Here is a 26,668-nt window from a genome sequence, read left to right as displayed (position 1 = left end):
TTAGATTTTGATTAAAGGTTTGATAGTCTGATCTTTAATTATAAACTTAACTTCGGTTCAAGGAATTGATAGATATTGAATTTATCTTATATGCCATGAAAACTCCAACGATAGTCATAGAACAAATAATGTGGATTTGAAACGATGAACAAAAAAGTGGGGAGTTTTGAAAAAAGTTTGACGTATACTCTCTACCTCTATAATTAGGGGTTAAATCCTTTTTTTCTCTCCTCATCTTTTCCCAAGTTTGGACAAATATTTCATAATACGAAGTATAAAGGAAAGATTCATTGAAAACCAATCATATTTCACCAATATAAGAGGTAAGACCATAAATTCACATGCTTCTCTATTCAAACGGTTAAATAAAATTTTACAAAAATATGAGCAGTGGCCTCAGCATCTTCTAAATGACAAGATATAGGAGAGAAATGTTTGAGTCTAGTGTAAGTGAACTGTGTTTCAAAGCTATGAACTCAAAAATTACTTGTGATTTGTACAGAATAGAAATCAAGCATATTTCTGTTAACGCAGCTAAAACGAAACATATGCAGAAAAATCCCCAACGCAGGCAGCATCGTTGACTACACATCTGAGGTTGAACTTCAGAAATGACCCTAAATCAACCCCAACTTCTCTTTAACCTTTTATCCTTCTCTGTGTCATCACATCTACTCTGTATACATCCGTCTGCGAGGCTGTCCTGGGGCAGCCTATAACGACATTCACAAAGACAGCACATGGACTGCCTCTCCTATAAATTAAAGAAGCTCTTGGCTTGCCCTGCCCACTATCTAATGAAAGTAGGAACTGTAATAATAAAGACAAACCCTTCATTGATCATCATGCTCATGAAGAACAATATCAGCAGGGTCTCCAATCCATGGACGCCCTTCTCTCCATTGAAACTTGATTCTGAGCTTCCCGTTAGCATCTACTCCAACCACCTCACCTCTACTCGCATGAGTCTCCATCCCCCATCCCCACCGAGGTGCCACCAGCCCATCTCTGATCTTCACCTTATCCGCAATTTTAAATGCTCTAATTCTTTCCATTTCCAAGGCCTTGCATAGCCATAGCCTATCCATAAAGCAGAATGCAACCCAAAGATCTCCATCTTCTATGCGATGCACTACCCCAATACTTGAGTGACAGACATCCCCCCACTGGTGTGTTGGGTTAGACACATTCTCCCTAACCCTGACCCAGTCGCCTACTTGGATTTCCTTTTCCTCCACAAGGTCTACTTCTGAAGGATCAAGCATCCAAGATTTTGACCCTGCTGGTGTGTAGATTCTTAGTTTGCCATCTGCATCAATTGCTGATATAGTTCCAACACTTGCATGACTATGACCTGACCAACCGAATCTTGGCTGCTTCACGGAGTTTCTAACTCTAACACGCTGACCGACTAAGAGCTTGTTTGCTTTCTCAAGATGACTGCAATATCCCATCCACGGGTCCTGCTCTCCACAGAAAGCGACAAAGACATTTCCATCCCACTTATCGCCTTCATAACTCATTCCTTGCACAACTCCAATGCTACCTGACCCTACAGATTTCCAACCACTTGCAATCTCTCTCAACTTGACCCATTCTGCAACTTCAAATGTTGGCTCTATCTCAAGATCCGCAGGATCCGCTTTCCAGAGACATTGCAAACCGAAAAACGCAACCCTAACTTCTCCATCAGCATTAACACCAGTTATAACACCTCGAGAATCTGGATTAGTGCCTCTCCAGCCCCATCTTGGTTCTACCAGCCCAGACCTAAACCTAACATGCTGCCCAATTCGAAATCCAGAAACCTTTTCAATGTCAGTGTAATGAGTCATAAGGCGTCCTTTGCGGAAACAGCATGCAAGCTCTAAATAACCAGTGTCTTGAACACTATGTACAACTGCTAAACTTTCTTTGCCTATGCTGTACCAATCATAACTGGGTCTAGTTCCTAGGCTTGGTTTTGAACGTACCCAATCACCTACTTCAAATCCTGAAAGTCTTTCTGCATCTCCAGGAGAAACCTTCCATAAACTGTCTCTCCCAGCAACCCTAACCTAGAAAGCATCAAAAGTCAGCAATTCATTAAAACTATAAATTAAATGAATTGGAAGTCAATTCAAAGTTCACTAGAGTTTATGCTACTAATAGGGTCAATAGATGCTTTCCAACAAATTTAAAATGAGACAGGCAGTGCAAGCTTACATTTAGAGCACCATCCATGTCGATTCTCACAATCTTACCAACCGTTGCTGGTGTCTCATTGGACCATCCAAGTCGAGGCTGAGATACAGATGGCAGAACATGAATTTCTTGTCCAACTTCAAAAGGCGGCACCTTCTCCACATCTGTCACCGAACAAGAGAAAGGCTTGCTACGGAAGCAAAAAGCAATGCCAACATCACCATCTTCTTCCAAACTGTGGATTATACCTACGCTATTCCTTGTGATGTCCTCCCAACCATATTTTGGCGAGGGAACTGAAGCTTTTACTCTTACCCAGTCACCTACCTGTTAATGGCAGAGAACAGAAAAATTATTGAGAACGCTACCTACACCTACTTTATGTCCCCACAAACTTGATCCTTTTTCTTCCATTCTCATGAGCTCATCTCCCCAACCCCCAAAACAGAACGGAATTTCCTAATCACCAACACCCGCATCTAGCATCCTCATTAAAGAACAAAGTATTGATCAATTACATGTATTACCTTGAAATCCTCCACCTTCTCCATATCAGAAGGATCTGCCTGCCACGGGATGGGCCGATTGGGAATTTCTATGATCAACAGACCGTCAGCCTCTATATCAATTATTTTTCCTACACTATGATGTGTTTCACCACCCCAAGCATATCTTGGCTCTGCAACAGTGCGCTTCACACAGACCCTATCAGCAATCTGTAAAAAGGCACAGAATGCAGAATTTTAACAATCAAACATGATAAAGGAAATTCTGAAATAGGTACTCCCTCAATTTCATTTTATTTGGCGATGTTTCATGGGGCACGTCCCATGACATTTCTATAACTAAGAGCATATCATCAAAGACAAAATGGAAAGTTTAAAGTTAAAAAAGTTGCCAAATGTTAAGGGTACCATTCCTTTTGTAAAAAAAGCTAAAAAGAATAGTCATATAAAATGAAACAGGAAGTAATAAACTACGGGACAACAGTACCAGCCACTGTACAATATATGTCTTACTCTGAATGGTTCAACAGGTTCAACCTCTTCTGGCTCACAATGCCATGGATGAGGAAGGTAGCTTAGTTCCACCATCAGACTGTTGTCTGGTCTAATACAGTACACTACACCAATGCTTCCTGGTGTTGCAGATCCAAATCCATGTTTAGCTGTTGTAAGTGTAGGACGAATGCGAACCCAATCTCCGACCTTGAATTCCTCCACGCGTTCCATTTCTGCAGGATCAGCTTTCCACCCTCTAGATGCTCCAGGAAACCCAACACGAAGCACACCATCATCATCAACACATAAAACAGTTCCTATGCTGTCATGGGCATGGCCACGCCAACCAAATCTGTAGCAAAAGCAATGTTATTATTAGCTATTACAAAATGCTGATGTTTTCCTGAGTCAGCTTGAAACATTTCAACTAACACCTGGCTGCAAATGATATTCATGAGTCAGCACCGAAAAGCTAAGCAGCAATTGGCAAGACAGAACTACGAAAGAGTAAACTTCATTAATCTTATAAGTGAAGCAATTTTTTGTTTCTCAATATTATATTAAAGCTGTTTATACCTCCAAATCTCTTAATTTTTTCTTCTTAATATTTAAGTCAATGAGTGAGGCCAAACTTAAAACATATCAGCTTAAATCTGGTTGCAACTGACATTCATATATCAGCTCAAGAAAAACTAAGAAGCTATTGGCAAGGAAAAAGCTAGGAAAGGGGAAAGTTGGGTAATCATACGATTATAATGTATATTTGTTACTACTGCTACTCTATTTAAGAGCCAGATTTCTGTCCACACCTCCAAATTTCTTCATTAATATTCGGTTTATTTCACTTAGAAAGACCTACTTATGAGCTATAAATTCAGTATATTATTTATCTATTTAAGACTCAAGGCATCTGTTTCTTGGACCACTAAGTTATTGCCATCTAATGCATCTGAGTCATCACAACTAAATAAGAAAAAAATGGTTATTACATATATGAATCATTGGTATATAAGGAACTCATACCCTATTTGACCTTAATGATAGCAAGAAACTCCATTTTATACATACATAGCCAAGTATTCATGAGACATTACAAAAGCCAAACTCAACACCAAGAGGGGGAAAAGGGCAGGCCTGTACAAAGTTATAACAGTAACTCACAGTTAAGCAGGCCCATGCAATTTTTCTTCTTTAAACAGTAGGATACACAAATGAGACGGAATGCACTGAACCGTTCCTAGGGGAATATCTTCAGTGGAAAAGAGTTTTGAGGCAAGGTTCCACAAATCAGTCAAAATTGAGGCCTTGATAGTCAATTCAAATAGTGTACATGGTTCCGCTCCAGAGAAATAAATGATCCACCCCTCATCCCCCCTCTCCGGGACTTTCTGATTTAGTGCCAAAATATTCTATCTCAAAAAAGAGAGCAGAAAGGACACAAGAAGCACATGGCCCTACTATAAATACAACATAATAACAGTTTTATGTCAAACCTTGGTTCTTTCACATCTGGCTTGAGCTTCACATGTTGCCCCCTGTCCAGTGGAATCACTTTTACAACTTCATCTACTAATACTTGAGCCTCCCGGCATACTTGAGCCTCCCGGCCCTCCCCAGAGCAAAAGGACACGATGAGATTGTCTTTGTCGAGGACATTTTGAACAAAACCAACACTCTTATGTCTAGCACCTTGCCATCCATAATTTGGTGTCACAATGCTTCTCTTGAATTTCACCCAGTCCCCTACTTCATATCTGAATAGCATATGAACATGCAACTTTTTAAAACATCAAGTCCAATCAACAAGCAATTTACTTCAAAATAATGACAAATAGCAACAGAAACAAAAAACTTTATGCTCACACTGTGGGAGATAGACGGACCCCCTTCTCCCTAAGTGCCTCTATCAAATCTTCTGAAATCCATTCACGAGGAAGAGCCTCCAAATAGTCGCATAAAGTTTTTCCACTGCAACAATAGACATTGCTGAAGTTAATCCCAAGCTCAGATATAAGAGTGTGAAGTCATTCCCCATGATAGCATAAACCATATGAAGGAGTGGCATGGGCAAATTGAAACTTGCCTGTGGTTCCTAACTTCAACAGCAGCATCAGGATACTTGAGCATAACTACAATCCAATCAAGATTTTCACGTATCATATTAGCAGAGAATGCAGCTACATGGAAAGCATTATCACCTTCATCATCCTGATATCAGGGAGAAACACAAAATTAGCTAAAAGTGGAATAACAGACAAAGAAATATCGACAAGTATTGAGAGCAAACAAATATGCCATGAGCAAATGAAATACAGAGCCATGACCATTATGGTTAAAACTATGATTTCCATTGAGGTGCCTACATAGGTGTACGAGCTTCGCAAAAACAATTTGCAGAAGCAGATTTTCAACGAGAGTCATTCCTTTGAAGAAAAAGCTTTTTTATTTGAGGAAGGTAACAATTGTATTTCTATTAAACAAAACTTAGACACCCCCAAAAAAGTGCTAAGTTTAGATTTTTACAAAAACAAACAAAAGGTACAAAAGATCACTGTCCAAAAACCTAAACCTATATTCTTATACATTGCCAATTAAGTCAACTAAGTCACCTACTTCCCCCATATACTTTGTTTACACCAAAAAAGGAACAAACCGAGACAATTTATCCTAATTTTATGGATAGAACTGCGAGTGCCTTAAAAAAATCTGGAATTCCTTTCTTTCCACACACTCCATCAAATGCAAGCAGGGATGATCTTCCACCAACCCTCCACCTCTCCTCTGTACCCTACACTCCAACAGCTGCTCAGAAGCCCCAGAGTAGAGCTAGGTAATACCCATTTTATCCTCAAAATACAAAAGAACATTTTCAACAGATTTATAGTTGTCTTGCAATGTAAAAAGAGGAGTTCATAGCTCTCAACCTCCTGGTCACATAAAAGACATCTTGAACAAATCTGAAAACCTCTTCTTTGTAAGTTGACTTGAGTTAGGCATGCTTTCCTAGTCACCAACCAAACAAAACAAGACACCTTCATTGGAATTTTTACTTTCCAAACTTGTTTCCAAGGCCAATTTACCTTCGGAGAAAAAGTTCTATGACCATAAACTACAAAACTCAGCAATTTCTCAAGTTCGGGGTGTATCTGCCGAGTATTTGCACATCCAAACTCTAAGTGAAAAACTTTCCGGTTTCAAACTTTGCAGTTATCAATGTCCAGCAATGTTGCAACAAACAATGTATTTTATTGATGATGACAGCACCATCAGGTGCAGATATGTACAGAGAAAATCCCAGTCCTTTTACAATTGCAAGGAGCTAGAATTCTAACAAAGCATCTACTATCAAATATATTCAGTAAATTACCCCTAGAGGCCAAAAATACAAACCCTTGTACTTGAGCTTGGGTAGAGTTTTTCTCTCTCTCCAAAAAATTAACAAAGTTAACTTCAGAGCTACCATCATGATTTATGATTATGTTTTACATTTAATACCTTTTCTAATAACTTAAGTGCTTTTATTCATCTTGCAGTACATTCAACACATCCTGTTCCCTGAAGGGAGGATGCATAGGAAAAGTCTAATCATCTATTATTTCCAACCCTAAGGTAAAATCACGCTCTAATAATAGATGCATAAGAACGGACTCTTTAAGGAATCTGCTAGATTAGTTTATTAGGTTAAGACCTAAATTTGTCACATTTGTCCCATGGTAAGATAATTTTACATACTGTACAAAGTAACTACAAAAGAAACCAAGTGTACAGAATTTGTATTCGCGCATTCCATAATCTTCTTCTCTTCTCTTGTTTTCTTATAGTCTAAGCCATAACTTCAGGGTTTAACATCAAGAAGTCAACATCAAGCTGCTGGAAGTCTGTTAATACCTTAATGTTGTTGAGAACAAGAATATATTAATTCATGTCTACAGATCTCTTGTTTATGCTTCATTTCCATCATTATGCAAGTATTTTTCCTTCTACCTCATTCTAGTTAGCAAGGGCCTATTTAAAAGCAAGAACTTTGCATAATATTCAATTGAAGGTCTTACAGAAATGCCTCGTTTTCCTCCTCAAATGAGGAATCTGCTAGATTAGTTTATTAGGTTAAGACCTAAATTTGTCACATTTGTCCCATGGTAAGATAATTTTACATACTGTACAAAGTAACTACAAAAGAAACCAAGTGTACAGAATTTGTATTCGCGCATTCCATAATCTTCTTCTCTTCTCTTGTTTTCTTATAGTCTAAGCCATAACTTCAGGGTTTAACATCAAGAAGTCAACATCAAGCTGCTGGAAGTCTGTTAATACCTTAATGTTGTTGAGAACAAGAATATATTAATTCATGTCTACAGATCTCTTGTTTATGCTTCATTTCCATCATTATGCAAGTATTTTTCCTTCTACCTCATTCTAGTTAGCAAGGGCCTATTTAAAAGCAAGAACTTTGCATAATATTCAATTGAAGGTCTTACAGAAATGCCTCGTTTTCCTCCTCAAATGAGACAGGACAGGGAGTAAGGCAGAGAAATGATTCTTTTTTCCCATCAACTTGCAGTGAAAAATCATTTTCAAAAAAAAAAAAAAAGTTTAAAAATATTTGCAGCGAAAAAACTCAGTAAATAAATGAAAGATTAAAAATCAAAATGCAGAACTTACTCTGTCCCAAAATGCTTGGCCAGCTTTCTGTTCTAGGATGTCCAAACATTGTCTCAAATTTAATTGGAAAATTACAATACATTTGGGGTGTGTTTGCTATGAAGGAAATAATTTTTGGAAACCGTTTCCCTATTTTTTCTTGTTTGGCTGTAAAATATATTTTCTTCATAAAATGTTCTCCTGAAATTAGTGGAAATAACTTTCCTAGAGATCCAAGGGAGAACATTTTCCACTTTTCCAGTTTCCTAGCTCATGAAAGAGGATTGCCAAGACCATATAAGGAGACCACAACCCATTCTCTCGAGAAATGTGAGACTTAACACTTCCCCACACGCCCAAAATTGGACAATTGGAGCTTGGATAAGACAACACTGGGGTCCAACATTGAGAAACACAACAACAAGGTTTGGCTCTGATACCATGTAAATCTTGAGCCTATGCAACCCAATATCTAGCTCATGAATAGAGGATTGTTCAGGCCCATATAAGGAGACAACAACTCATTTTCTCAACTGTGGGACTAAATAATTCTAAGGGATCGTTTGGTGTGAAGGATAACATCAAATAGTCCCGGAATTAAATCATAGTGCCACTTAATTTGTTGTTTGATTGGCAAGTCTGGAATAACTTATCCGGGATTAATAATTAGTACCGGAATAAATTATCCCTCATCTTGGGTGGTATAGTAATTTCAGAATAACTATCCCGGGATAAAATAAAGAAAATGACAAAAATATCCATTTAAACCCTTTTTATACATCACTTTTCACATTCATGTATATTCACATTATTTTTTAATACCATGTATAGTAACATTTACAATCTTCACTACTCCTTATTTTTATGGTAACTCTTTATATTTTTTAATTAAAAAATTAGACTATACAAATATAATTTTTATTTATTAATTTATTTGACTAATTCTTATGTTTATTTATGTTTTGATTTCTCTATTACTAAATTACATATTTTTAATTATATATCTTCTTAGTTACTTGAAAGCTTGTATTTTATATATCAACTAAAATGAAAACTTTAGTATTTTACAATTTAAGAGTGATATGTGCTTAAATGAAGTGATATAAATAATAAATCATCTTTTACATGCACACACAAAAATATTTAAGCTAAATAAGATGAAAATTTTATTTTTAACAATGAATAACTAAAGCTTGCAAAGAAAATATAAAAAAACTAAATAAACTGAAGGGTATTTTTGTAAACAAACAACTTGTTCTTAAAATTTACAAGTTCATAAGATGCATGTTACGGAAATGAGGATGTTGAGATGGATGTGTGGCCATACTAGAAGTGACAAGATTAGAAATGAGGTTATCCGGGAGAAGATGGGAGTGGCCCAGTGGCAGACAAGATGAGAGAAGTGGGATTGAGATGGTTTGGGCACGTGCGGAGGAGGTGTGTTGATGCCCCAGTAAGGAGGTGCGAGTGGTTGGTTGTAGGGGCTATGCGGAGGGGTAAGGGTAGATCTAAAAAGTATTAGGGGAGGTGATTAGACAGTATATGACGCTGCTTCATATCACCGAGGACATGACCTTAGACAGGTGTGGAGGTCGCGTATTAGGGTAGAAGGCTAGTAGAGTAGGAAGGTTTCAGATTGGCCATAGGACTAGTCGTGCCTTTATGGTTGTGTTGTTGATATTGTTGTTGTTTGATTACCTCATTATTTTGCTACTATTATTGTTTGTATGGTGTAATATTTATTTTAATCTTCGTTTTAGACGCTATGCTATATCTATTGTTTCGTCTCGCTTGGAGCTGATAAATTTGAGCCAAGCGTCTTTTGGAAACAACCTCTCTACCTCCATGAGGTAGTGGTAAGGTCTGCGTACACTTTACCTTCATTAGATCCCACTAGTGGGATTTCACTGGGTATGGTGTTGTTGTTGTGCATATTATTTTGAATACAACAAACCAAATAATCAATAAGAAATAATCTCAGCATAACTTATACCATCATAACTAATCCCAGCATAACTTATCCCATCATAACTAATCCCAGCATAACTTATCCCATCGTAATTAATCACATCATAACTTGTATTCAAACCAAACGACCCCTAAATTAAATTATCAATCATTCTTATAATAAAAAAAGACAAGCATTCAAATCTTTGACAACACGAAAAAACCATTGTTCAACTCTTTGACAACATGAAAAAAACAAAAGGAACTTTTTGTACGTCGTATGCCTACTTTTTTTGAAACATTTCCGGTCGTTTTGGTAGACGGCGATGGAATTGTTAGAGTCGATGTCAATATACAAGAAGTCTAGCTTGAAAAAGACAATTATGACTAAACGATATAGGTATACCCACCATAACCAATTATGTAGTCATAAATTAATGAAACTTTCAAAGTCACAAAAAAAATTCATCCTATTTTTTTGGTGTTAAAAACTATACAGTCGACAAAATTCCTGGAAAAAAAAGATTAGATTTCCAAAAATGTCATTTGCCCATCTAATACATGTCGGAAGGAACAATAGCCATGCACCACCTAAACTCTTAACTCAAGCAATATGTATGCAAATATGTGAACATCTAATACCCTTTATCTTAGTCCTGACTATGCCAACAAATTTCCGGTGTCCTTCCCTTTCTCAGGTGCAAATATGAGAATGAAGTCTCATTAAGTACATAACTGGCAGAATTGTTATTCTTATCCACAAATTTCCGGTGTCCTTCCCTTTCTTTTCATTCTCTTTCTAAATTTTTAATTATTTATTTGTGAGCAGGGATCTGATAGGCTTATACTCCAAAGACTCGCGGCAAGAACAACAAAAAATGACAATTTCCAGGTTAATTTCAAGCAACTCGGCCCAGATGTAGAATGGACCAAAAGAAAATATCATATACTCGAGATCGAAGAGAATGAAAAAATCAAGTAGCAGATCACTTGACACGCTTGGAATGCAGAGATCATGCAGATGAGGGTGAAGCACAAGGTTGCTACTCCCTATCATCCGCAGACAAGTGGACAGGTGGAAGTGTCCAATCGCGAGATCAAGAACATCCTGTCCAAAACAGTCAACGCAAACAGGATGGATTGGTTACGGAAGCTAGATGATGCACTATGGGTGTATAAGACAGCCCAGGTGCTAGCAAAGGTTTCGGCCCACCAGAGCATCAGTCCGGACCAGCTAGGTTGGGAGCCTAAAACATTTTCTTTCACAATATTAGTAGCTAGTCTAATTCAAAATTCAAATCATAAATAAAATTGACAAAAAAGTATATTAGCGATTAGAATAGAGTTAATTATAAATGGTTCAAACTTTAAACGGATATAATGCTGCACTCATTAATTCAGTTTAATTAATTTTTTGGAAAATTTTTCCATGAGGTTGTTTGGTCGTGCCAATTAGTATGGTTCTTTCTTGTGTCACTTACTGGGTGTTTGGATTTGGCTTTTTTTAAGTGACTTATAAGTTAAAAGCCAAAAGTCATAAGTTGGAAACACCCAACTTTTGGCTTTTTGGCTTCTTTGGTACTTTTTCAGCCATAAAAAGTGCTTAAAAGCAAGCACTTTTTGAGTTACCCAAACACTCCCAAAACTAAAAAAGAGCTTAAAAGCCAAAAGACACAAAAAATAAGCAAATCCAAACACCACTTAGATATCTTAGGAAGACTTTGGTTAATTATGGAACTTAGAAATTACAATCATCAAAACTATCAATAACTCGTGATATCAAATCAAATATATGGAGTATAGATATTTGCAAACGAACGATCCAGATGTAAAATGGACCAAAATCATACATACTATTAGGTGTGATAAAAAATACTTAGATATCTTAGCAAGACTTTGGTTAATTATGGAACTTAGAAATTACTATCATCAAAACTATCAATAACTCGTGATATCAAATCAAATATATGGAATATAGATATTTGCAAACGAACGACCCAGATGTAGAATGGACCAAAAGAAAATATCATATATACTATTAGGTGTGATAAAAAATACCATCACCGCAAAGATAAAACAGAATGTTCCCAGAGAAAAGGAGCCAAAAGACGGTTCAAATATTAGTATCTAGTGATAGATCCAAAAGTGTCAATTACAGACCTGCACATTACAATTTGCCCCAGCAGACAAAAGCAATCCAACACATGATTTTGCACCTCTATTCAATGCCACATGAAGAGGTATTGTATTATTCACATTCTTGATGTTTACATCAACTCCTGCATCGAGGATGATCTGAAGAAAATTTGGAAGTTCGTGAGACAGCAAAAATTATAGTGGTTAAAAGATATTTACAATGAAAAAGAACCCGCACTTAACTACTGTGCAGAACTAAGAATTTAGTCTCTTGGCAGTAAGGAATGCACTGGTTGACAAAGACATTAAGACATGCATAGTTTAAAATAACAGGGAGGCCAACAAAATAGGACATCAGATCACTTCTGCACCTATTCTTTATATCATTGATCTATCAAAACAAGATTAAGAACCCCTTGATCTTCATCCTGTATGAACTCTCCCGACATAACTAGTTACAAAAAGCTGTTCCACTGGAAGCAAGGGTTAAGTGGAGCATTATAAGATCATGTCTAATATTCAGTTTCGGTCCTTATAGAAATAACCCATTTATTTGACAAGAAATAATTCTATATACCTTTTTATCTTGTATCAATGGAGAGCAACAGAGCTAACATTCTTACTTTTTTCTAACCAAAAATCATTAGAGGTGTCCTGAAGACTAACATGAGATCAGCGAACAATGTAACCTAACTGATGATAAAAAGAGTGTCACTGTCCAGCCGAAGCACGATTTGGACATATAACCTAAGATTTATGTTTTTCATTCTTCTTCCAAATAGTACTTGTCAAATTCAAGTACATATCAGCCTACCTTGACCAACTCAACATCATTTATCATAGCAGCAGTGTGCAAAGCAGTTCGAAAATGTTGTGTGTCTTGTGCAGCTGGATCTGCTCCAGCAGCTAAAATTAATCGTACCAGTTCTCTCCCCTCTACAAAAGTAAACAAGATTACTGCAATGACAACCAAGAACGTGTACGGCAAGTAAAAAGGAAGTAAAAAAAAGAGGACTATCAACTGTAATATCTTGTAAAACAACTATATTTATGTTCATTCTTGCAAAAAGATCATCAACCCACCTGCTTCACGATCTTTCTTTAAGGCTGCGGCCATGCACAGTGCTGTACCAACAGGACTTGGAATATCAATAGCATCGGCGATATCTTCAATAGATGCAAGTTCCACCCACCTCTTGACAACAGCTACATTCCATGTCGCGATGCACGTGTGTAGTGGCCTGAAGAAGGAAAGACACAAAATATGCACCATGTAGAAAAGGGAGCGAGGAGGAGATCAAAGAATAATACAAGGACAATCATGCTCAAGCATCCTCCTTCACGAGCAGACAGTTTTTTTCTCTGTTGCTTTTTCAAAAAGCTAAACTGCGAACTAGAGTAGAAGTGAAACAGGTCTAACGAATAATTGCCAATGATAAACTTCTAAGGATGCACCTGAAAAAACTCTAGTATAATCAGACACCCTATCATAATTTCTCCACACAGAGATCATCCCACTCTAAACCCATTAGTCACATAAGTAATCTTCTGATCTCTATTGTCCCAACTGTTTTCTTGGAAAGTTTTTGTTACTGTGATTTTAAGCAACACTTTTTTAGAATGGGAAATATTAAGTACTCCCTCCGTCCCAATTTATATAACTTAGTTTGACTAGCACGGAGTTTAAGAAAGAAAGAAAGGCTTCTAAAATTTGTGGTCTAAAATAAGTCATAGATGTTTGTATGGCGATGAATCATTTCATTTAGGGTAAAATGGGTATTTTAAAGTTAAATTGTTACTAAATATAGAAATGTATCATTCTTTTTGGGACTGACTAAAAAGGAAAGTTAGTCATATAAATAGGGACAGAGGGAGTAACATATTTGAGTAATTGAAACAGTGAAACATATCGAAGTACAGATTTACTCACTAACTTCCCATGTTTGTATCGATAAATAAGAGTTAAGTTCTCTTACGGGCAATATGCAGGAACCCCAAATAGATAAATACAGTTAAAACACAACAGTGACACTTCAACAGTTAAATCAATTATAAAGCACCTTCTAAATACATATAAGGAGGTCACATCAAAGACCTTTAAAAAAGTTCAAATATGATTAATCAGCTCCAACAATTTACTTGAAGATCCTTTCTTAACTTATAGATGCCACAAACTCGATTTGATTTCCATCTTAAATGGCATTAAGTCAAACAAGTGGACCACAAAATCTTTTTTGCAAAGTAAAGGCCAGGATCTTCCTAGTAAACTTTGAGCTCTTTTCTTCATGATATTCCTTGTTATATACATATTCACTTTGAAAGAATTAACAAATCTGACTGACATAGAGTCCTAAAGGAAAATAACTTAGAAGAATTCAGCAAGTGTACTTTTCTTCTCCAATTCCCACAACCACCATGATTCCTTTTTCATACTGTTTTTCCTGTGATTTGATATATGATATATTTTGCACTTTTTTTTAAACTGGTAACTTTATATTTTGCACTTTTCCCTATCCTTTTATTTAAATCTTAGTGTTTTTCCAGCATTCCTAGCTATAGGGTTCCCCCTACTAGATTATTTTTTTTCACAAAGCACTTCAAAGAATGATTAGGAATTACATTTGAACTTACGTCAAATTTTTGGAGTTCAAGATACTCATTGATTTACAGCCTCCATTTTCCAGTATGATCTTAGCACAGTCCGTATATTTCTTAGCAACTGCTCGATGAAGCACCGATTCGCCTTCATCATCAACAGCATTTGGATCTGCCCCAGCCAATAATAATTCCTGTTGCAAGGAAACATAAAATTCATGAGCAACAAACAACAGATATTCTATTTGAAAGAAGGACAAAACAAAACAGCATCCTATAAACATGCTTTGTCTTTTTCTTTTATTGGGGGGGGGGGGGAGATGTATTGACGAGAGACAGAATTGGCCTTGGAGATTTGAAATACAAAGTAGCGAGTTTCACCAGTGAACAAGCATGAATTTTGAATCAGACTACAGAATCTCTTATATTTTGTTTTGTTCATTTTTTTTTATAACAGAAGGAGTAGAGGAGGTGAACCAAGTAGGGCAAGGACAAGAGGACAAATGAGAAACTGAACCTGCACCTCCTATGAAGCCTTTTACTTTGTTAATCTAAAATAGTACTCATCTTATCTCTTTGATAGCCTGATTTTCCATTTGTCCCCCACATTTCAGTTTTACTGTCTTTGCCTAGCATCTTTCTCAACATACACATAGAAGGACAAAAAGACCTACACGCATGCAATCTGGTTGGCCATGGTATGCACAGACATGAGCAACAGATGGACCAAGGCCCTCTCTAAGTCTAGACCTGACATTGGCATGCCTCCTGATAAGAGCACGAACACATTCAGGTGATCCAGCCGCAAGAGCAAACACAAGGGGTGGATCACCATCTTTGTCTAGGACATCCACATTTGCCTGTGAGTATTCCAGAATGGCCTCAACAAGCTCCACACTTCCTCGTCTACAAGCAAGGTGGAGAGCAGTTTGCCCATCAGCATTTTGTGCCTCCAGTACAGAGCGTAAAAAGGCAAGACATTTTCCTGAAACAATCTTCGCTAGCAAGTCTCTGCATGCAGAAGGGTAAAAGAGATGAAGTACATAGAAAAGAATTCTTAGGAGGACTACTAGAAGTTGCAAAAAGACAATTCAGGGAATAATGTTCCAGATACCTCTTGAAGGAATATGTGATTAAGAACAAGTAACTTCTGTAAATTTCCTTCCAAAATTTGAAAAATCTTGATGACGTGATATCTTTTACTTTTTTCTTTTACATTATGAAACTGTTCCTTTCAAATTTCTCGTAGTCCCTAGATTAATTTTGCAAAATAGGATACCCTACTACTTAAGAAACACGTGAAGACTTACCGAACTCCATTCACATTGCCTTCAGAGACAAGTCTGTGGAGAAGACTGGGATCATCAAGAGAAACCTCAGAATGATATGTCGCAGAAGGTACTACACCATTTGTTCCCAAGTACTGCAAGTTACTGCATTTTTAACATATAATAATCAACACTTAGTGGACAATGATTAAACTCAAAAGAAACTGCAAAACATTAATAATTAACAATCAGAATACGGAACACACAGAGCACTGATGCAGCCTCTATTTAAGAAGCTAGACAACTAAGAGCCTGTTTGGGTTGGCTTATTTTAGGTGCTTTTAAGCCAAAATAGCTTTTAAGCAGTTTTGTAGTGTTTGGGTAAAATAAAAAAGTGCTTATAATCACTTCTTTTTAAGCCAAAATAACAAAAATAAGCCAAATGCCATAAGTTAGAATTCTAACGTATGACTTTTGGCTTATAAGCCATAAGCCAAAAGGCCAATCCAAACAGGCTCTAAGTATTAAATGCTACCTTCCAACAGCTAACCATGCTTATATGACAATCCTGCTACCAAATATCAGCTTAGCTAAATGTTCTTACTTATCAGGGCTGGCAGGAGGGCTTCGAGGGATCTCTTGCAAGTGGCGAAGAAATGTGGCTAACATTGAACTAAAGGTTGGTCTCTTGGAAACCTTGAACTGCAGACACTCACCAATCATCTTCCACAACTCTGGTGGTATTCCAACACCAACTACACTTGCATATTGAGGAGGTTGTCTCCTTGCCTTTATAACGGACCGATAAATTTCCTCTGCACTTAAGCCAGCCCAGCTGCATAACAATGACAAGGGGTTCTCTAAGTAAATAATATGGAATAGAAGAAGGTATACGCTAAAACGTAGTAGAAGAGAGAAGCGAGAAGACGAGAAGTTGCTAAAGAAAAATAAGTTGCCACTTACGGAATAGAACCAGTGCACATTTCCACCAATGTACAACCAAAGCTCCAGGCATCTGACTCTGGGGATATACCAATGGCACCATCCCAGAAAAGATTAAGTGATTTCTTTACAGGCTCCCACGCTTCTGGAGCAGTGTAGTTTGGGCTAAGCATTGTACAATCCATGCAAGAATGAGTTATTGTGGATTCACACTCCAATCGAGCTTTCCTACAGGCAGGCTTCTTTAAAATTGCAGGAAGCCCATAATCAGATACCACAGCATGACCATTTGCATCTAAAAGAAGATTGGACGGCTTAATATTCATGCAAACAATACCAGCTGCATGAAGTTCAGCCACCCCACGCGCAATGTCTGCTCCATATCTGCATTTAAGATGGGATAATACATCAAGGTTAGGAGATACATGAAACAATAAACCACCATCCTCAGAGTACACATAGAAAAATGACTAGATTCTGTAAACTGGACTCCAATGAGGAGCCTGGTGAAGAGTTGAAAAGGGATGAAAAGGGGAACACTGGGTGGAAATTGAACCCTTGCTGACTCTCCGGAGCATCTGTAAGCTAGACTCTTGATAAGCTTCGAAGTTTGAAAAATTGATTCAAGCAGCTAAAATTCTATATAGTTACAACATATCCAACCAAATTCATTTCCTTATCATTTCACCCTTTCAGTTATGGAGGATATAAACGATCATAATAAAATTGGGAGAACACTGGTGATTTGTTTAGAATCTACAGAAGAGCTCCCACATGATAGAAGTGGAAAAGGATTGTAAATTAATAACTTATCTAACTAAGTTTGTCACCCCTGTTTCATACAAAAGCTTCTAAAAACTTGTTGGCTGAGTCTTTCCCTTCTATGGAGAAATGAGAACCTTCCCCCGACCTTTATGCTTTCACAGCTAACAAACAGGTTTGGTTACAATTTATCTCACCATTAACACACATGTAATTGTGAACTCTTGAACATCATTCTCAGAAGACTGAATTATTAATAGAAAAACACCTCAAGTTCAACATCAGCTTACATCACTATTCACTCATTGATTCCCCCATTGAAATGGATCCAATGATAACTTCTTCTGTGTCAAATCTTACTAAAATAAAAAGTTCTACAATATGAAGGGCGGAGTTCCTTGCCATTGCAACCCTTTTGTTGGAAGAGATGCCTCCAAATTCTATTTGTAACCCGGCACTTATAAGATGTCCCTATTTTTTCTCTTTACATGAATACAACAGAAGCTGTCCTTGGCCATTATTTGCGAAAAAGAGTGGGGAAAAGATACTTGGCATTACATGAGTAAACGAACACAATAGGGACTGTTAACCCCCTTTCGTGATACAGTGAAGAGTTAAAACTTTTGGCTAGTTTTCAAATCCCCCTCCCCCCCAAAAAAAAAGGGAATGAATATAGAAGATTCAAATAGCCAAAAAAAAAAAATAGTTCGGGATTGAGGTATAGTTAATTGGTTTTTGACCCTCTTTTTTGGTTACAGTCTACAGTGTCATTCTCCATTCAAGCAGGTTAATTCTTGGACTGAAATGTGAATTGGCCAATAGGGGGCAGAAGTTGAAAATGGTAGCTCCCAGTCACTGCCCCTTGTGTAGTTCATTCAAGCAAAGAAATGGAAGATGATCACCCTTGAGCTTCGGTTCAGCGGTTAAGAAGCAACACAGGAAGTGTAGATTAAGCACAGGGTCGAACTTTGCCATGGACAAGACCTAGTATTTTAGTTGGAAGATGGGTGGAGTGCAGGTCCATACATCCCGGAGTTCCAAACCTACTGATACCTCACAAAGTGGAGTCTGGTCCATAAATGAGGTCACAGATGATTTAAATATTACCTAACCTATATCCATAAAGTGACATTTGAATTTCAGTGCAACCTTCTTTTTTGGAATAAAGCAGTGCATGCAGAAGGGACTGAAGAGTTTGCGCATTCCACTAACTCTCTTGCACCTTAATTATGTACATGTAAATCTATTAGATCTTTGCGCATTTTAGTATTCTGCTCTCTTCGTGAATTTGGCAGCATTTCCACAGTGCTTCCCATTCCATCAATGAACAATTCAGCCAATCAATAGAAAAAAAAAGGAGAGCAATCTCAATGCTTAACTGCCTCCACCGCCCTTTTTCTGTAACGATATTAATTTTATTAATAAAGGCGGAGTCTCCTGTAATTCGAGATTTTCCTTCGGAGGTACAGGGAAGTTTGGAATGGAATAATTTATCGATTCCTACAGAAGAAGCAGTATAAAGTAGAAATATATAATAACTGCCTCTAGGTTTGTTCATGACAAAAGCCAGGGATACCATGAGCATCAGGACAACAGCAAGCATTTACATGAAAAACATATTTCAACCCCCCATTAAGATGTCTAACGACCAAGCCAAACCACCTAGATGGCCAATCAAGCACAGGTTAAGTGTGCACTATGTGGTGAAACTTTGCCATGACAGTCTTGGTTTCCCCTCATACCAGCAACCAATGGCCTTGGAAGAAGATACGGAAGAAAATGCTCCAAACGAAGTGGCATGCTTTAACAGAATAACTGCCCACAATGCATGTTTCACTCAGACTAATCTGCAAAGTAGGCTTTATCACTTTTCACCAGATAAACCTATGTGGTAAAGCTAGTGGGGACATTGATCAGCTATTTCCGCTCTGCCTTAAACCGTCACAGCCGTGGGACTTCTCTTACACATTTTTGAACTTCATTGAACCATGCACAAGTCAGTCAAGGATCTTCTGTAATGCTGGAACACAACGAAACTGGACAGAGGAAAGATCTGGAGCACTATTCCACTCACATTTTGTGAGTAATCTGGAGAGAAAGAAACAACAGATCCTTTGAAGGAAAGGCTGACACTATAAAATGGTTTAAATATAGGTGATTATACCACTTAGCTATAAGGTGCAACTTCAAGAATGTAAATGATATAGATATTTTGTTAAATTTCCTAGCATCAAAACAGGATTAGATAGTGACGGATCTGGACAAACTTTTGTACCCACCCCAACCCCAGCTCTATCTTAGTGTTGTCTTTGTCCATCATTTATTTTGAAAAAAAGTGTGCATATTCCACAAGCAAAGCACAATTTGACATTCTTATACACAATCCCCACTTCTTTTATATTCTTAAAAATCCCCACTTCTTTGTGCCAAAGCATCCTTTAAATTACTTGAAAAACCCCTGTGTGTGGGTGTTTGGGGGGGGGAGGGGGGGGAGGGGGGGCTCACATGATACAGAAGCATTGTTTGTAAACGTCAAACCTAAAATTTCAGGTGAAATTCACTGAACATGTACCAAATTGATCTTTTCCTTATCAAAAAGTTCACTGAATATTTACCATGTCACTTGTCCGGGAATGAATTAAATTTCAACCATGTGTTTCATGAGGTAGATGGTTATAACGCATTTAAGCATTTTCAGATTGGTGCAGAATTCTCAGTTTGACATTTGATCTAGTTATGTTCGATTTTGTTTAGTGAAACAGAAGAGTTGCACCTACATTTTGAAGGATCAAGCTACATTACGATGTATCAACTAATACACAAGTGAACTGTCAAGATCTGTATTCTTGATAGCATAAAACAAGATGACTAGTGATATGAATGGTGTAGTATCAAGTATCAATATATCAGTCATTAGCCCGAGAAAAAACGACTGAACAGTCAACATATCACCATTTAAGGAGAATGTCGATCACCAGTTGATACACTGTCAGATAGAAAGTCAGTTATGGTGGACAGCAAGGAATCTCTTCAGTATTAAGTGGATGATGCCAGCAACGATGCAAGACGTTATGTCCAGCTAGGCTTTCAGACAAAGGAAAAAATGATGAGCATTGAATGCATCTTCTTTGACGCTAATGTGGGTATAATGGGAAGAAAATATGAGAGTTTTGCGGGGATGGAGAATGCACTTGTACAAATTAGGATAAATTTCATTTCTGTTTAACTTTCAATGCACCCACAAGGCCCCAACTAGCATAGACGACTAGGTATGATTTGTGAGAACAATGTCCTGGTGTAGGTTCACCAATTTTTAATATTTAAACTTGTGTACCAGTGTTCTCCTCCCCACCATACCAATGAACTTATCATTTATTCAAAACAACTATCAACATCTTAGTGTGGCCTAATGGCCAATGAAGTGGGATAAGCCATGAAGGACCAAGGTTTAAATCCCACCAGAAAGAAAAAATACCACGTGATTTCTTCTTTCAACTGAAGCCTTGGTGAGTATAGTTACCCAATACCTCTGTTAAGGGAAGTTTACAAGTATTCGGTGTTAGTCAAGTTGTGCACAATCTAATCCAACACCTTTATTACCTATATCAGCATCTTAGGGACGATGTAATTAGTATAGTAATGCTAATCTAAGCATTGCAAATTTCTTCTATCCAGAAATTTCCCTGCGAAGACAATCTCAAGCAAACTATGTGGCCTTGGACTATTGAATTATCTTAAGTGCAATAGTAAGTTTGTCATACACTTAAAAGTTAGTTCTTTTTTACTTCTTGATTTATAATCAATAATAAGACACCCAGGATACTTGGAAGTCAGCAGTTTCTCTTCCATTCTGTTTACGGATATTGCTTTTACATCTTGATAGTGGCTATTGCAATTCAACCCTTCGTTCTCACTTTGTTTGTGCTAGTAACAGCTTTTCTATCATGATAGCTTTATCTGATTTGATTTATTTTGTCCGTGAACAGAATGAATTCATATAGTGAACTTGTATCTTTGCTCCTCTAAAGGAAGAAAATAAAAACTATAACAGTGTTTATTGTGGGCGGAGGTAGCAAGAACAAGGTGAAAAATAGACGAGGTGCATGCAAATTGGCCACCAAATAAGGCAAGTGATACAAATCTTAAGTAGAACACTCCAGAAAGCACAAAATTTGAGATAGATAGAAGGGCCAAAATGTATAAGAAATTGGGGAGAAGAGCTCACAGTCTCACACAAACTCTATGTTGATGATACTTAGATACTATGTGGAGCTGAAAATGATCAGCTCCTACGTCAGGGGAATTCTGTCAGCTTTTGTGTAAGGCCTAAAAGTGAATCTGCCAGAGAATAGTGTATTTAGTATTAATTCTATTTTATAATGATATGTAGTATTAATACTGAACATTGCATTGATGACCAGGGAGATGTTAAGGGTTGCAAGGTGGAACAGCTACCAACTACCTATTTAGGACTACCACTAAGAGCTAAAAAGATTGATCAGAAAATGTAGCAAGGAGTCCTGGACAGGTGTAATAGTAAGTTGGTTCCATGGAAAAGATAATACTTATCCTTTTGGGAGAGACTTGCATTGGTTAACAGTGTTTCAGATGGTATACCAACTTATTTGATGTCTTTTTTCAAAATGCCAGCAACAGTGGAGAAAAAACTAAATTTCATGAGGAATAAATTCGTATGGAAAGGGAATACTGAAAACAGGAAGTTCCATTTGATCAGAAGGCAAGAGGTGATGAAGGAAAAGAAGGAAGTGGGTTTGAGTGGGGAACTTGAGGTTGCATAACCAATGTTTATTGATTAAGTGGCTTTGGAGATACAATGAGGGTAGTAATAGGTTCTGGAAACAACTAATAGATGCCAAATATGGTGGGAGAGACTGTTGGACACCCTGTCAAGTCTCATCTTCCTCATGGTGGGACCTGGAGTACTATCAGTAATCTATGGGGTGAATATAGCCAGTTTGTAAAGCTAAAACTGGGAATGGTATAATTATCCCTTTTTGGTATAATGTTTGACTGGGGAAAGAAAAATTAAGAGAAAAGTTTCCAACTTTGTATGTCTGTTCCACAAATCAAAAAGGGAAGGTGGTAGATTTTTATTCAAAGAACGGTTGGCAGTTGATTTTCAGGAGGGGCCTCAATCTTTCACTGGACAATGCCAGGTTGGAGGATAACAAGGAATATTCATTGATCTGGGCAGTATGCAATGATGGAAAATTCACAGTCAGAGTATGCTCTAGTCTATTACTGAAACAAAAGGAATTTTGTGAAGCACAATGGCCTTGGAAAGCAATATGGAAGTCAAAGGTGCCTTTTAAAGTTGCTTGTTTTGGATGGGTTGCAGCAAAAGCTTGCCTTACTCAGGGAACTTACAGAAGATAGAAATTCCTCTTAGTAATAGATGTTATATGTATGAAGAAGAGTCCGAGACAGTCAAGCATCTTACCATTCACTGCAAGGTAGCAAGACAGTTGCGAGCACTTTTCAAACATGTTTGGTGTCAAGTGGATAATGCCTCCCGATGTTAAGAGCTTATTGAAGATATGGCAACATCAGAAAGTGATAGAGTAAACAAAATGTTTGGAGAACAATCCTTTTTGTGTTTTATGGACGATAAATATGGTTGGAAAGAGATAGGATCTGCTTTGAGGGGAAAAGACAACATGTATCCAAGATTAAGAATAGAAGTCTCTTAAATGTGTATTTTGATATAAAAGGAGTATTATATGGAGCACAATATGGACTTCTAGAAGAGATATGAGATATGTTGTTGGCATGTTAGTGATTGATGTTGTTTTCAGTAATATGTACCTTCTTTTAATAAAATCTTACCTTATCCAAAAACAAAAAGTAATAATATAAATAAAAAAGTGTTTATTGGAAGCTGTTCTTAAAATTCCATTCTTTGGTTCCAATATAATATAGTCAACCTTATATCATTTGGTTCAAAATAGGAGCTCTAAGTCTCTATCGCTTGATATATTTTCTAGAACTCTCACAAACACTTTGAGGACATTAAAAATTTGAAATGCGCATCTCATACCTAATGCAACAGATGAGAAGCGCCATTACACTGACTGACTAACACGTGGTAGAAGTAGCCGACATAATCATCACCGAGGCGATGCTACTATTTTTCTCATTCTTGTTATCTTTTATCTACAAATTTATGTATTTACTCAAAGTGGTTATGTGAAATATCAAGTGCAAGATAGCGACAACATTTCAGCTCTTGACGAGCATTACAAAGCACGTGTCATAGATTGAGGATGCAAAAGTTTTCCCATAATTAAGAGTTCTAATTACACACAAATTCCAATTTTTTACCTCCAAAATCTAGAACAACAAAATCAAAAAATCAACAAGGTGGACCAAATGGAAATAGGAATAACCCGTAACCCAACACACAAGAAAAAAACAAAAGTTTTACCTCAGAATTTGCTCAAGTGTGAGTCGCCCTTCGTTCCGCTGCATCTCCGTCTGTACTGACCCTTTACACCTATCCATAATCAAGCACAAGCTTCTTTCCAATTTGGTCACACCATGGAAAGCACACACATTTCTACACCACATAGATTCCCTCCTCAACCTCTCTAACGTTTCTTGCACCCACACCACATCCATTTCCTCTCCAACTCCCACCTTCTTCACCGCCACTTTATGCCGACACCTCCCACGGCTACCGCTGCTTCCACCAGAAACTGTTGCTGCCCACATCTCCACCCCAGGCCTCATCGACTCACCCCCTATCCTCCTAATCAACTTAACTTCCTGATGTGCACCCACCTCTATCCTCCCACCCCCACAACCCGAGCTAGAAGCTGTCCGGGCACCATGCCTCCGCCTTAAATCATTCTCCTCATCATCAGCATTCTCATTAAAACCCCTCTCGTTTTCCTCCTCTTCATCTTCGTCATCGCTCGAATACCTGGAATCACGGATTAAGGCAAGGATCGCGTAGTTCTTCTTAAGGGCAGTCACAGAGTTTCCCACAAGGGATACGTGGCGGCACCTGGGACACGATAAGCTAGTATCTGGGGAAGCGGAGAACATTCTAGAAAGACACTCCCTGCAAAACCCATGACCGCATTGGAGCAGTAAAGGGCAACGCTCCTCTTCGTCATACCTATTCTGACAAACTGAACAACAAGGTACTCTCATAATACTACAATCAAACAAACAAACAAACAATCAACAACTATAAACCTCTTTCAGAAAAATTGGGATTGTTGAATCCGGGTCAGATTGATTAATTGGAAAATTGAAGTAGGTACAGATATGTACTTGCAGATCCACGGAGAAACAAGTATGTAGAGAGAGAAAGAGTAAGGGTTTTAGAGAGAGAAAATGGAGGTGGGTGGGGTTAATAGTTGAGTTGAGGAAGAAGACGGAAGCTTTACTGACGGATTTTTGTTTCCTTTTTTTTTTTTCTCTTTTCTTTTTCAATCTCCCCTGTTAATGCCCGGGAAATTTTTATCTACGTACAAATTCTGAACCGCATAGCACAGCTACCTTAATGCACGATTAGCTCTCTGGTAGCAAATCTTCACTTGCTAAAGAACAGTACACACATTAAGTGGACTTACCCTCATCGTTTAAAACTGCTTTTGTAATGTTTTCACTTATGTCAAGTCGGTCTATCAAAAACAATTTCGTCATCATTTAAAATAACAGTAAAAATTACGTACATGTTGTTTTTGTATATTAAGCGGACTTATCATAATATTATGTAATGAGCTAATTGCGGAAACTTAAAAATAAAATAATTAATTACTATAATTAATTAAATTGAATTGGTTATATTTAAAAATATTTACATTATTAATATATAATAAAACTTGTACTTCCATTTTAAATTCGATAACTAACATATCAAGGGTTTCATTAACCTCAATGGAAGCTATCCGAAAGAATTTTGTTTAAGCATATACAATAATAACTAGAAGGTAATTCATTACTAGGATCGCGAACTAAAAATGAAAAATTCTCAATTATCTCATCACAATTCATATTGGTGTTTATTGTATGAATAAGTAATCATATTTTTAGCTTTTAGTTATTTATTTATTAAATCACTAAAATTTTGTTATTAATGCACCAAAGTATTTTTTGCATAGAAATCTTCAATAGAAACCATTTTCTTTTATAATTGTCCTGTCCAATTTAAATCGTATGCAGCAAAAAAAGTGAGGTGCTTTGAATAATAAAATGTTTTGTGGTATTTCTAGGAACTTTTAACATTTGGCTTCCGACTTTTGTTATACCCACACAAGTTTCATTGTCCTAGTTGAGAGTAGTGCAAAATTATTTGTCCAACCATGCATTCCAATATGTATTTGTTTCGGTACGATGGAAAATGTTTTTTAAAAAATAAATGAGCTTTTTAAAAAAATTTGGTACGTAAGCAAAAAATGTTAATTTAAAGCATTTGTATATAATTTATATCAATATTATGAAAATGGGGTAAAAAGTAAGGGTGTGGGTGGTGGGTATGAGGCTACGGGGGATGAAGGTAAGAGTGAAGTGTGTTGGAGAATGAAGATGGCAGAATTAATGTGGAATATCACTGGTGCAACTTATTTTTACTATTTTCATTAGGAAATCATTTTCGCAAAAAAAAAATAATTTCCAAAAATTTTGATTAACCAATCATCAAAAAATTGAAAAATCAAACACACTATCAGTACTCATTGTTTCTCATGAAATATAGTTTACATTTCCCAGAAACTCGTTATATTTGGCAGCTAGATGTGGATTCACTCTTTTTAACAAGTTCCATTAACTAAAGACTTGAGCAAATGAGAAAAGGAATAATTGTTTTCTTATGGTAGAATGATCACAATATTTTAATCCTACAAGTACCCCCGATTTAATCCTTGGTAGACTGAAAATTCTTCAACAACCAACATACCAAAACAAGTACAAAATATTCTTTTTCTTACGTGCTATACTTCAACGATCTGCCTAACCCAATCAATCTTGTCCCCCTGTCCTAAATTATTTGATAGAGTTTGACAAAACATAAAATTTCAGAAAGAACCAAAGATCTTTAACACATAAGCCATATATGAATTAAATACCCACCTGTCGTCGTACCAAACAGTTCATTTTCCATCTTCGAAGCCTACAACAGGTCATATCAATTCTAGATGTGTTTAAATGCTCGTTTTAATCAAG

The 26,668-nt window shown here is 37.1% G+C and overlaps 1 protein-coding gene across 1 annotated transcript; it reads right to left on the bottom strand.

The window, feature by feature from the left end:
* Positions 1-286: 286 nt before the first annotated feature.
* Positions 287-25,038, bottom strand: LOC129886403 (E3 ubiquitin-protein ligase KEG). The gene is made up of 16 exons (XM_055961073.1): positions 23,922-25,038; positions 16,736-17,098; positions 16,377-16,607; positions 15,815-15,937; positions 15,179-15,515; positions 14,541-14,698; positions 12,993-13,150; positions 12,724-12,845; positions 11,934-12,068; positions 5,269-5,393; positions 5,049-5,153; positions 4,679-4,939; positions 3,204-3,537; positions 2,712-2,900; positions 2,206-2,511; positions 287-2,057 (listed from the first exon to the last, which is right to left on the bottom strand). The coding sequence occupies exons 1-16, from the start codon at positions 24,650-24,652 to the stop codon at positions 834-836; spliced, it is 4,902 nt and encodes a 1,633-aa protein (XP_055817048.1). The 5' UTR covers positions 24,653-25,038; the 3' UTR covers positions 287-833.
* Between the last annotated feature and the right edge of the window lie 1,630 nt (positions 25,039-26,668).

This window comes from Solanum dulcamara, chromosome 4, assembly GCF_947179165.1.
Source record: "Solanum dulcamara chromosome 4, daSolDulc1.2, whole genome shotgun sequence".
NCBI classification, from domain to species: domain Eukaryota; kingdom Viridiplantae; phylum Streptophyta; class Magnoliopsida; order Solanales; family Solanaceae; genus Solanum; species Solanum dulcamara.
This window is presented reverse-complemented; position numbering and strand designations above follow the sequence as displayed.